Source organism: Erythranthe guttata, chromosome 8 (assembly GCF_056151865.1).
Source record: "Erythranthe guttata isolate IM_541 chromosome 8, IM_541, whole genome shotgun sequence".
In the NCBI taxonomy this organism is placed as follows: Eukaryota; Viridiplantae; Streptophyta; class Magnoliopsida; order Lamiales; family Phrymaceae; genus Erythranthe; species Erythranthe guttata.
In genome coordinates this window covers 20,387,501-20,400,726 of record NC_142540.1, presented here as the reverse complement: position 1 = coordinate 20,400,726, position 13,226 = coordinate 20,387,501, and the positions used below count along the sequence as shown (strand labels likewise).

General features: G+C 38.3%; 2 protein-coding genes across 3 annotated transcripts; one reads left to right on the top strand and one right to left on the bottom strand.

Moving 5' to 3' along the window:
* Positions 1–870: 870 nt before the first annotated feature.
* On the bottom strand, positions 871–2,070 carry LOC105970452 (uncharacterized). Its single transcript, XM_012995275.2, has 2 exons — positions 1,822–2,070; positions 871–1,170 (listed from the first exon to the last, which is right to left on the bottom strand). Exons 1-2 carry the CDS (start codon positions 1,960–1,962, stop codon positions 1,006–1,008), a joined length of 306 nt encoding a protein of 101 aa, XP_012850729.1. The 5' UTR covers positions 1,963–2,070; the 3' UTR covers positions 871–1,005.
* A 1,161-nt stretch (positions 2,071–3,231) lies between these two features.
* LOC105970323 (uncharacterized) lies at positions 3,232–5,740 on the top strand. 2 transcript variants are annotated; one of them, XM_088822334.1, is made up of 5 exons: positions 3,232–3,372; positions 3,989–4,349; positions 4,899–5,126; positions 5,228–5,447; positions 5,559–5,740. In XM_088822334.1, exons 2-5 carry the CDS (start codon positions 4,021–4,023, stop codon positions 5,589–5,591), a joined length of 810 nt encoding a protein of 269 aa, XP_088678460.1. In that variant the 5' UTR covers positions 3,232–3,372; positions 3,989–4,020; the 3' UTR covers positions 5,592–5,740. The 2 variants fall into 2 exon arrangements, with proteins under 2 accessions (XP_088678460.1, XP_088678461.1); XM_088822335.1 differs by lacking the exon at positions 3,232–3,372 and adding an exon at positions 3,421–3,439.
* Positions 5,741–13,226: the final 7,486 nt, after the last annotated feature.

Here is a 13,226-nt window from a genome sequence, read left to right as displayed (position 1 = left end):
GCAAGGAGGTGAGGTTGTTGTTTGACACTAACAGTGCCTTCATCTGGTCCCGATGCACTAAAGAACCAAACACTTTATCCCCTTAGCTCCAACACCTATAAACCCCTGCCCTGCAACCATCGCCTATGTACCAAGAAAATGATGGAACTCGGCGATATTTAAAATCTTTTGTAAATCTTTTAATCACAAGTCACAAATACTTTTTCACCAAGCTCTATTGGTGTACAGACTCTCACCTACTTACATCCATTTCTCTCCGCATTTCCCATTTACTATGTCATCATTATCATAGTCCTTCAAACATGCTTGCAACCCAATTTAGAACTATGACAAACAGGTAGATTGTAATTTTCAATCATCAATTATCTAGTTGAACTGAAGCATCAATAAACTAACTAGGAAAAAAAAAACGAATATAGGGATACCTTTATAACATGGCAGCCAAAAAATGTTGATGGTGATCACCGCTCCGCAGCCCTTTTAATCTAACTTTCGCCTCTTTCCCGTCTTTGTACCGCTTGCATGTTAATACTGCACCACAATTGACAATAGCTATCCCAGTGTTGTACAAATAATACATACTCCATGCATTATATCAGATGGTTTCATAATTGATATATAAGTCTGTAAATATGTAGGGGGGCGCATTACCTTTAAATGCACACCTGAAGGTACCAACGGACCCACAACTCGAACCACCACTTAACAAAAACTGACCTGTACGGCTCATGCATGAAACAATTTGCTCTAACATGCAATATTAAAGAGAGCGGGGGCAATTTTGGGCATCAACATCTCATACAAACATTGCAATTTCATTTACACAAGGAAATACAATAACCATAAACTCTCGGCAAGTTTTCTTTTACAGCATCAGAACTGATCTACAAAGTATCTGAACCTCCAAAATTTAACACGAGAGACAACTTCCTATATCTAATTAAAAGAGAACCTACAACAACATAGTCGAGATATTGCGTGAAAATGGCAATAATTCAATTTGCATCAAATGCTAGATAGCCAGTCTAGGGTGAAATTGAGGACAAAGGGGAAAATTAGAAGAAACACAAAATAAACGAGCAGCGACATTCCAATCCAACGCTGCAATTTCTTCATCTTCATCTTGTTCTTCACCAACTGTATCTTCAGCATCTCAACTTTGCCTTCATCCTGAAACCAACAATACAGTATGCTACTATTATGCCAAACCTAATAATTAATATCAGCTCTGATTATCTTTTCATTCATAAACATGTATCTCGTGGTTTTGTTGAACATGTAGAACATTCGAACTCAAACTGAAGAAACCGAAAATTCGATCTCCGAATCAACAATTCTCACAGATAATTTCGAAACAGAACATATAAAATATTCAAGCCAAAAATATATCCATAAAATTAAATCCATTAACCAACAGTTCTCAACGCATATTATTTAGCAGAGAGGGAAAACTGAAATGCTTCATAAACTAGGTATACCGTACACATTCAGTGATTCGAAACACATCCAATACGCATAAACTAAATCCATAAATCAACAATTCAGAAAAAAAATACTTCAACCAAATCGCATAATAAATCCGCTGATGAACAAATTCTCACTAAAAATTACTTCAAATAAACTAGGTATACCGTACACATTCAGAGATTAGAAACACATCCGATAAGCATAAACCAAATCCATAATTCAGAAGAAAAAAAATACTTCAACCAAATCGCATAATAAATCCGCTGATGAACAAATTTTCAATAAAAAAATTAATTCAAATAAAACTTCATCCGATTATTATTTCTACCACTCAGTAGTGTTTGCAAACAAAACCTGAAGCTGGGGAGCTTTGGAGGTTGAATTTGCTGTGGCGTTTCTGAGTGAAGAAAGCAGAGTCGCAACTTTTGCGCATCGAATTGCATTCCTGTACTTGAGTTCCTCCCCCGCTCGCCGATCATCTCCCATTTTCTCCATCGGATCTCTGTATTTTCTACTTTTTGGCGCGCTCTCTCTTTCTCTCTCTAGAATTTGGGTGCAGCTAGGGATTTTGAAAGATGTTCGGAATCGTGTATACTTTATATATTGATTGTTGTGTGTTTATATTTGAAAATATTTATGTACGTACGTAAATGTGTAAAATGTAATGCATATGAAAATGGTTAAATTAAAACATTAATAATTAATAATGGGGTAAATAACAATTGTCCCTGACATATGGTCAATTTACGAAAAAACCCCTCTTATTTGGATAATTATATATACTCCTCAACTATGATTTTTTTCTTACACATCCACTCTCATGGTGTCAAATTCAACATGATCACTTAGATTTCGTGGAATGTGCTCTAGTTTGTACTCATTTGTGTAAAAATACAGTTTTTGATGCATCACAATCTGATATATACAAGTCAAAGACATATTTTGATCATCTTACTTCAAAATGTTGAGTTTGAATGGGATAAAACGGGAACAAAAGTGATAATATTTCATATAATTTCGAAGATTCCACTAAAATTGAAACTGCAAGGGTTGACGTGTAAAAAAAGTTATAGTTAAGGATTGGTTGTAATTACTCAAACAAGAGGGGGTTTCGTAATTTAACCATACCTCATGAGTAGTTGTGACTTATCCTTAATAATATATTAAAAGGCTGAAAAAACGGTTGTAAATTAAACTTTTGTTTACATGCATATGCAACACAAGTATACCAATAGACTGCCCCGTAAAAGATGACCTAGCAGTAGGAGTACAGAGTTTATGTCAATTAATCATTTGTCAACAGTCGTTGGATCGAATTTGTCACACATAATTAGTTCAGTGTAACTTGTATTCCTCTATAATTTGCAAGTTATTATACCAAAATATACATTTACCATGTGCACCATATGATAGTGTACACACACACATATATATATATATATATATATATATATATATATATATATATATATACCATCTTATTAGAAGGTAACAAAATATCCGATATATTGGTGATATTTTTGGTAAAAGAAAAAAAGCAAGAAATAACAAATACAAAAAAAGAAAAATCTTTCACTTTATTTGAATAAAGCAAAGAAAGACTATTAATCCACGTGTACACTCGTTTGTGGACTTACAAACATCATAGCTTTTGTTATTACTCATTTACTCATCATATCGTTACATCAAATTAATTATTGCTCTGATACTAATTTCGGAATTTATACGGAATATTATTCCATTTATATTTTTTAATATAATATGGTTAATTAAATTGTTTACAGAATGTTCTGGAAAGACCGCCTTGAAAAATGATTTTGAGGATGAATCAGAAAGTATAAATAAAACACACTTCAAACAGTTCCTCTAATTAAATCTCGCTACACGTTCCAAAATTCTCTCTTCGTAAGATTCTTCTCTCTTCTCTCTCTCATCTGCATGTTCTTCTCTCTCCATCTCTCTCAATCTCTGTGTGCGTGTTGATTTTTTTTTTTGCAGGATCGTCTTAATATTTTTCAATTAATTGATTTTTTTTTTGTTCGTTCGTAAATCGAGTAATATGAAATTAAGGGGGAAAAAATCATATTCTCAAGCACTGATCTCTGTTAATTTTAATGTTTATTGATTACTGCACTGATTATCGCTGAAATTAGGGTTCTAATCTGGTTTCTGTAATCTGCTTTTCGCTAAGCTAGGTTAAGAGCAGAAACTATAGATTTTTCCATTTACGTAGTGGTTTAATCATTTTCTGAATTTAATTTTTTATTGCATGTGAACTGTGAATTACGAAGCATCTGTTTTACGCATGATTATCTGTGTGGGGGGATTAATTACTTTCTGAAGTTAGCAAAGAAAAACCAGATGAATTTTATTTCTAATTTTCTGAAGAAATATTCAAAAGCAATTACGTCGATGTTTGCCTTCTTCAAGTTTCTCAAGCAATTTTCTTTAAAATGTGATATTTGCAGGTTGATTGTGATTTGTGAATGTTTAATTTTGCTTTGAAAATGTGATTTCGCAGGTCTATTGAGATAACTTTGATCTAGAGAAAAAATGGTGATGGATCTCGTTCGACCGTTTCTTTCGTTTCTGCCGGGTGTCGAGACTGCAAACAGAAAAGTCCCCTTAAGAGAGAAGGCTATATACACTGCGATATCCCTTTTCGTTTTCCTAGTTTGCAGTCATCTGCCACTGTACGGCATACACTCGACAATTGGTGCAGATCCGTTCTATTGGAAGCGTGTTATCTTCGCTTCGAAACGGGGCACTGTAATGGAGCTTGGAATCACACCGATAGTGACACTTGGACTTGTTATCGAACTTTTAGCGAGCTCGAAAATCATCGAAGTCGATAACAATGTGCCACAAAACAGAGCACTTTTGTAAGTACATTCAATGTTTTAGTCTTCTGTTGTATGACTTTTTCTTGGTTAAATTGCTTGATTTATATCTTTGATTGATTATTGATTTCATTATCTATCGATCGGGAACATTAGCGTTGAGTGTTTTATGTAGGCAAGTTAAATATTAGTGCTTAATTTGGTTCATGTAATATGAAACCAATCCATTTGCAATTAGCTCGGCTCTCCATTTACTTCGATTACATATTTTTTTTAATAATCCCATTTTCAACTATGAATTTGTAAGGGCTTCGATTAGGCGGCATTTCAGAAGAATTGTATTTCATATTTTGAATATAATATTTGCAAGAACGTTGATTACATTGTTTGAGGTAAAACAAAATAACAAGGATTCAATTTATCAATAGTTCACAGTCCTAAAAAACCAGATCAATTTGCTAATTTTTGAAAAATCAATGAACTGTATAAAAAAAAAATTCCAATATGTGAGAGATTATCGGTTTTTTCTGCAACTTGAATTTATTTCATTAGATTCGTCTTCATAATGATTTTCATTTCTTGCTCGGGCAGAAATGGTGCTCGGAAGTTGTTAGGTATCTTGATAGTAGTTGTTGAGGCGGTTGCGTATGTTTCCTCGGGAATGTATGGCAGTGTTTGCCAGCTTGGAGCTGGTAAAGCAATTCTTACAATCCTGCAACTCTGCTTCGGTGGCGTTATCGTAATTTCCCTCGACGAACTTCTCCAGAAAGGATACGGCCTGTGCTCCGGCATTTCTCTCTTCATCGCAGCAAGTATTTGGTAAGGCGGTTGTTATTACTTAATTATATCGTATACGGTCACTGATATTTCTGTACACGAATACGAGCCTTTGCTTAAGAGATTACTCTTTTTTCAAACAGTGAATGCGTAAGTCAGAAAGCATTTGAAGTTGGTGCGATTGTTTTGCGAGAGGCGAATTATCGACGGAATACTCCGATCAGTACGAATTTACTTACCACTGTTTCGATAATCCTTATCGTCATGTATTTCCATGGCTTCCGTGGGGTGAGGTCGAACGCTCCCAAAATGACCTTCGTTTTTCAGTCGGCTCTTGTGCTCAATCTCTACTTCATCTCGAACGTAATTAAATTTTGTTTTCGTGGTTTGATTTAAGTTTTTTTTTTTTAATCTATTATTGCTTGTTAAGTAGTGAAGCAAAAGTAATTAACATGGTTTTTATTTTTTGTGCAGTTGCTTTATGGGCGATTCCCTCATGTGAAGTGAAGCTGTTGGGGTATTTTTGGTATAATAAAAGGAGAAATTTTATTAAAAAAAATTGTTTCTTATATATAAATGGGCTTGACAAAACCCCCTCACTCAACAATAAATCTAAATTTAAATCCCAGATTTGAGATAAATCTTTCATAACAAAATATCAAATTTGTCTTATTTGTTATGGAAAATTAATTAAAAAAATTGTAGATATGCAAATCACCCGAAATTTAAGATTTATCATAATTTATCCCTTAAATAACACCTCATTTCAGTTAATGTTATTTCCATTTTTTTATTTCCGAATTTTTTTTGACTTTGATGCAAAAATTAATAATTGGTTTATTTTTAACAGCAGATTTACTATAAAAATAAAGAAAACACTAAAATTGTAATTCACTTTACTCAAAACAAAAGTTTGAAATCCACTAATTCCTAGAGGCTTAAACCCATTTTGCACCTGTAGATAAATAAATTTTATCCAAAATAAAGGGGCAATTATGCAATTATGGGGACAAGGAGTTTTATGCAAATTCAATGGCAGTTCCGTAATTAGATATTTGAATATAAATCAAATCGAATTATATGCCATGAAAAGTGGCGTATATTAATATTTGTCTATTTTAATTTTAGGGATTTAATATTGATTCCTAAATTAAATAGATAATTGATTTTAAATATATATATTGACCAATAGGATTATTTCTTCTCTTCCAAGTTACAAGAGATAAATACCAATTTAAATCGGGCCAATCAAATCGCGCCACATCATCAGTAAGGCCCATCAAGGACTCTTATTCTACCACTATAAATAGGGATCCTCCCTTCACAATTCAAATACAACTGAAGGAGCAGAAACCGTAGGAGCAAAATTCTCTCTACAATTCAAGAAGCAAGGAAGAAGACTTCGTAGGAGGTAAGATTCTCTCTCTACATTCAAAGTGTTCTTCGTCTACATTCAAAGTGTTCTTGAGCAAATTCAAGGCATTCTTCATCAAGATCTAGCCTTCGATCCGAGATAACGGTGCCAAACCTTCGGATTAACGTTAATCAATTCAAGTCAAGATCACTGGAAGATTGAAGGGGCAAATCCATCAAGAATTTCAAGATCTTCAAGTCAAATCAAGTCAAAATTCAACGTTCGATCCGAGATTCAAGTCGCAAGACCCTCGGAAAACGTTATTCAAATCCAAAATCAAATCCGGAGAAGATCAAGTCAACGACCCGACTCCGAAAATTCAAGTCAACTATATATTGTTCTAGAGAGAAGAATCAGAGGATTAAAATAGAGATTGTAACCCGCAATTTACTTATTTTAATTCAATAAATTATTTTTGTTCAATTTTTCTTGTTTGTTTATATCGCAGATAAGAATTTGTTGTTACAAATTTTGGCACACCCGGTGGGGACATCTCTACCTCTCATCTCTTCTCTCTATCGAAGATCCTCGAAGTGTTACGGTAACCGCTCGCGATGAAGGCTGCTACTTCGAATTCATCAAGTGTAGGCGTAGTTACAAGGAGTATGGCTAAGAAACTGCAGGCATCCTCCGAGACTAGCTCAACGCCCCAAATCATCGAAGAAGGCTCGTCACCTCTCGTCAACATAGGTGGAGGCATGGAAGGATCTAGAGGAGAAGCTTCATCATCCACGTCCCTTTCAGCATCAAACTACTCTGAAGTGGCTCCCGTCATGACAACACATGCTACGACCATGGAGGAGCAAATGGCGAATTTGACCAAGGCCATTGAAGGGCTAACAAAACACATTCAAGAACAAGACTCCCAAATCGCGATATTGAGGAACAAAGTTGACAGTAGTCACGAAATGGGGAAACAAGGTGAAAATCACACCGAAGCTGAAACTTCTGCAAGGCGACATCCAACCGACAGGGAGAAGAGCTCAGCTGAAGAATTCCAAGTTTCGTCAGAGGGGTTGATTCCTATAGACCAATTGAAGGAGTTCATCATGGGAACTATCAAGAACAAATTCGATGAGGGTTCAAAATCATCGTCAACATACACCAAGCCATACACTCTGAGAGTAGATGACTTGAAGATGCCAATTGGTTACCAACCCCCGAAGTTTCAGCAATTTGATGGCAAGGGCAACCCAAAACAGCATGTGGCACATTTTGTTGAAACTTGCAACAATGCTGGGACTTTTGGAGACTACCTCGTGAAACAGTTCGTCCGATCATTGAAGGGGAATGCTTTTGATTGGTATACGGACCTAGAGCCGAACTCAATTGACAGTTGGAGTCAAATGGAGCAAGAATTTTTGAATCGCTTCTACAGCACCCGAAGAACAGTGAGCATGATCGAGCTCACAAACTCTCGCCAGTGGAAAGAAGAGGCCGTCATTGACTACATTAACCGTTGGAGGAATTTAAGCCTGAATTGTAAGGATCGATTGTCAGAGGCTTCAGCTATCGAGATGTGCATCCAAGGAATGCAATGGGGACTCCGATACATCCTGCAAGGGATTCAACCTAAGAGTTTTGAAGAATTGGCCACTAGAGCGCACGACATGGAGTTGAGCATTATGGCTAGTGGAGTTGAGGGACCACCAGTTCAAGAGCCTCGACAGTTGAAAGAAAAACATGACTTTCGGAAGGGGGGTAGAGTTTTCTCTAAAACCTCAGGCAAAGAATCTTTGGCAGTGAATGCGACCCCTATCAAATTTCAAGGAAAAGTGAACGGAAACAATGAGGAAAAACAAGATTTTTCCCAAGAAAGAAGAAGACTTACTCTAAAAGAAATGCAGGCAAGGGAATATCCATTCCTCGACACTGATGTGGCTGGAATATTTGACGACTTGCTAGGTTTAAAACTTATCGAGTTGCCTGAAATGAAGCGCCCCGAAGAAGCTAACAAGACCGATGACCCAAAATACTGCAAGTATCATCGGTTAGTCGGACACCCAATTCATGATTGCTTCGTATTCAAAGATAAAGTTATGCAGCTAGCTCGCCAAGGGAAGATATCACTTGAAGAGATCAGCGCCACTACAAATTTTATCGTCAGCACTTTTGAGTCCCTTGATATGACAACAACGAACGTACACGGAGGAGTTGATGATTGTATCAACATCTCATGCAACGCGATAAGTGAAAAGGAGACCGCTGCTAGTGGAACGACTCCGTCTCCAAATGAAGTTTGTACCGTGATTGGTAAATGCATGTCAACGATGACTTTCGCTGATGAAGATTTACTTCTTGGTTCCAAACCACACAATAGGCCATTGTTTGTTGCCGGCTACGCTCGTGAGCAGAAGGTGAATAGGATTTTAATCGATGGAGGTTCTGCAGTCAATATTTTGCCGTTGCAGACTTTAAAGGAATTGGGAATCTCCACGGAGGAGCTCAAAACTAGTCGCTTGATGATCCAAGGATTTAATCAAGAAGGACAAAGGGCCCTTGGTATCATAAGGATAGAGTTGTTACTGGATGATATGTTGTCCACCGCACTATTCCATGTCATTGATGCGAGAACCTCATATCGCATGCTTCTCGGACGACCTTGGATACATGAGAATAGTGTGGTTCCTTCTTCTTGGCACCAATGTTTCAAGTATTGTCGAGACGGAGTAGTTAAAACGATACTCGCCGATGATAAACCGTTCACCGAGGCAGAAGCCCACTTTGCCGATGCTAAGTACTATCTTGATGATGAAAAGACGGTAAAGGCCAAAGAGATTCTACCAGTTGGAGAACCAAAGCGAAGAAATAATCAAGAAAATGCTCCTTTAGCGTGTGAGGCTTTAAAAGATTTGATGTTTCCCCTAACACCAATTGACGAGAAGCGATCAACTTCTCAACCACCTAAAAGATCCCTTCATCCCACAGAAGGAACCCAAGAGGAATGCAAAGAATTCTCCGAGTCTCAAATGACAAAATGTTTTGGCCCAAATGCTTATAAACTCTTAGTGAGAGCTGGTTTCAACCCACGTGAAGATTCTACGCTTGGAAGGCTTCCTGCCGAAGTTATTGGCGAAAAGGTGCATGGCCTCAATACTACTCAGATAATGCTGAAAGAAAAGGGACATGCTATTCAAAGTCCTAGAGTTGGTCTTGGATTTGTTCCACAAAAGCCAATTCGTATTGCTATCAATAGAGCCACCAGTAATTACATAATCGAAGATGAATTCTCATCAACAGACGATTTTCTTGAAAGTAGAACAAAAGTGAGAAGGACATCCGTCTTTGATAGGCTTACACCATCTGTCTTCGACAGACTTACGCCATCCGTCTTTGATAGACTTGGACCACTTAGAGAGTGGGGGCATAAGAAAGGCGACAAACGAGGGTTTGATAGACTTACGCCATCCGTTTTTGATAGGCTTGGACCACTTAGAAAGTGGGGGCATAACAGAAGCGACAAGCAAGAGTTGGGTGTCTCTAATACTAAAATCACCAAAACACGAAGGATTCGAAGTTCGATTCCATCTCGCATGAAACGGCGTACTTATTTGACCATATCATGTGGTGAAGAGTTGAAGGCTAAAATACGAACCGTCGTCTTTACGAAAGTCCAAGACGACGAGGAAGATGACAGAGAAAGTGTGGCATCATCGTATCATATCACTTTAAGTGAGATAGACTTGATTGAGGAAGAAGACGCTGAAACTGCTCCACCCGAGCTTGAAGAAGGAGTCAAAGCCACCATCGATGAGTTAAAGGAAATTAATTTAGGAGATGCGGAGAATCCTCGACCAATCTACATTAGCGCTTTACTGGCTGTCAACGAAGAGGAGACTTATATTGAATTGTTGCACGAGTTCAAAGATGTGTTTGCATGGTCTTATAAAGAAACGCCCGGATTGGACCCAAAAGTGGCAATACATCATCTCTCCGTGAAGAAAGGAGCTCGCCCTGTAAAGCAAGGCCAACGTAGATTTAGACCCGAATTAGTCCCTGCAATTGAGGCTGAAGTGAATAAACTTATTGATGTTGGTTTCATTCGAGAAGTCAAGTACCCAACATGGATTTCAAGTATTGTCCCTGTCAGAAAGAAGAATGGACAAATTCGTGTATGTGTTGACTTTAGAGATTTGAACGAAGCATGCCCTAAGGACGACTTTCCAATGCCAATAGCCGAACTAATGATTGATGCTACTACGGGCCACGAAGCATTATCATTTATGGATGGGTCATCAGGATACAATCAAATACGAATGGCGCCGAGAGACGAAGAATTAACAGCCTTTCGCACTCCTAAGGGCATCTATTGCTATAAAGTGATGCCATTTGGCTTGAAAAATGCCGGTGCTACATACCAAAGAGCCATGCAGAAGATATTTGATGACATGCTCCATAAAGATGTTGAATGTTATGTGGATGACTTGGTAGTTAAATCCAAAAGAAGGGAAGATCATCTCCAAAGTTTGAGAAAAGTCTTCGAGCGCTTGAGAAGGTACCAATTGAAGATGAATCCATTGAAATGTGCATTTGGTGTTACTTCGGGGAAGTTTCTTGGATTCGTAGTTCGTCACCGAGGCATAGAAATCGAACAAGCCAAGATTGATGCAATTTTAAAGATTCGCGAGCCTAGGAACATTCATGAGCTCAAAAGTTTGCAAGGAAAGTTGGCATACCTAAGAAGGTTCATTTCAAACTTAGCCGGTCGATGTCAACCATTCAGCCGACTCATGAAGAAAAATGTTCCCTTTGAATGGGATGAAGCTTGCACTAGTGCCTTTGAAAGTATAAAATCGTATTTAACGAAGCCTCCTGTGTTGATTGCACCAGTGCCCGGACGATCGTTAATACTCTATATTGCTGCTCAAGAACGATCTGTCGGAGCTTTACTAGCCCAGGAGAATGATGATGGAAAAGAGAGTGCCTTATACTACTTGAGTAGAACAATGACACCAAATGAATTGAACTATTCGCCAATCGAAAAGACATGCTTAGCACTCATTTTTGCAATTCAAAAGTTGAAGCACTATTTTCAAGCGCATGTTGTCCGTCTAATCTCAAGGATGAATCCTCTAAAGTATGTCATGTCAAAACCCGTCCTATCCGACAGACTTGCAAGGTGGTACCTGCAATTGCAGCAGTTTGACATAACATATATTCCACAAAAGGCTGTGAAAGGACAAGTTCTAGCCGATTTCTTGGCGGATCACCCTATCCCTGCAGAGTGGGAGTTATCCGATGATCTACCCGATGAAGATGTTCTTGTGATTGAAGCTAGTCCTCCTTGGAAGATGTATTTTGATGGAGCTTCTCACAGAGAAGGAGCGGGCGCCGGAGTAGTATTCGTCACATCCAACGGCGAAGTGTTGCCTCACTCTTTTACCTTAACACAAAATTGCTCCAACAATGTTGCTGAATATCAAGCTCTTATCCTTGGGCTAGAAATGGCAGTTGATATAAGGCAACTAAATTTGGAGGTATATGGAGACTCCAAGTTGGTGATCAATCAGATACTCGGATCGTACGAAGTAAAGAAGCTCGATTTACTCCCTTATGTGGATTATGCTAAAAGACTTATCGGATACCTTGGTGATGTGATGATAGAGCATGTGCCAAGAAAGGATAACAAACAAGCAGATGCATTGGCAAAACTTGCTTCTACTTTAGCCATGCCCGAAGACGGAGCTCGTATATCAATTTTCAAGAGGTGGGTCGTACCACCAATTTTTGAACACGAAGAAATTGAAGAAGACGAAACTCGAGTGGTTTACGTGTTTGAAATCGAGAAAGAAGATTGGCGTCAATCGTTTGTGGATTACTTGAAGTACGAAAAGTTGCCTAATGATCCACGTCAAAGGGTTGATATTCGACGTCGTGCGGCTCGTTTCATCTACTATAAAGATACACTTTATAGACGTTCATTTGATGGAGTCTTCTTGAGATGTTTAGGTGATGACGAAGCCGTTCAAGCCATAGAAGAAGCTCATTCCGGAGTTTGCGGCGCCCATCAGTCAGGACCCAAGCTACATTTCCGAATAAAAAGAATGGGCTATTATTGGCCATCTATGGTGAAGGACTGCATGGAGTATGCCCAAAAATGCCAACCTTGTCAATTTCATGCAAACTTTATTCATCAACCGCCGGAGCCATTGCACCCTACTGTTGCCTCATGGCCCTTTGATGCTTGGGGTTTGGATGTGGTTGGACCTATGACAAAGTCTTCAGCTGGACATCTCTATATCTTGGCAGCAACAGACTACTTTTCCAAATGGGCTGAAGCAGTGCCTCTTCGAGAAGTAAAGAAGGAGAACGTTGCTGATTTCATCCGCATCAACATCATCTACCGTTACGGAGTTCCTCGATATGTGATCACAGACAACGGAAAGCCATTTTGCAACAGTGTGATAGATAAACTTTGTGAAAAGTTTGGCTTCAAGCAAAGAAAGTCTTCGATGTACAACGCTGCCGCCAATGGACTCGCCGAGGCCTTCAACAAGACTTTATGTAATTTGCTGAAGAAAGTGATCGCCAAGTCAAAACGCGATTGGCACGAAAGGATGGGAGAAGCTTTATGGGCTTATAGAACAACGTATAGAACACCTACTCAAGCCACTCCATATGCGTTGGTGTACGGTGTGGAAGCGGTCTTACCTCTTGAAAAACAAATTCCATCATTGAGGATAGCTATACAAGAAGAACTCACTCAAGAAGAAAATGCCCGTTTGCGT

Bases quoted from the DNA above. Each gene is read 5' to 3' on its own strand.
- LOC105970452 (XM_012995275.2), bottom strand. From the start codon at position 1,962: ATGGAGAAAATGGGAGATGATCGGCGAGCGGGGGAGGAACTCAAGTAC. The intron at 1,171-1,821 runs GTTTTGTTTGCA...TGTTGGTTTCAG, and splicing joins CCAAAGCTCCCCAGCTTCAG to GATGAAGGCAAAGTTGAGAT.
- LOC105970323 (XM_088822334.1), top strand. From the start codon at position 4,021: ATGGTGATGGATCTCGTTCGACCGTTTCTTTCGTTTCTGCCGGGTGTC. The intron at 4,350-4,898 runs GTAAGTACATTC...TTGCTCGGGCAG, and splicing joins CCACAAAACAGAGCACTTTT to AAATGGTGCTCGGAAGTTGT. The intron at 5,127-5,227 runs GTAAGGCGGTTG...TTTTTCAAACAG, and splicing joins TTCATCGCAGCAAGTATTTG to TGAATGCGTAAGTCAGAAAG.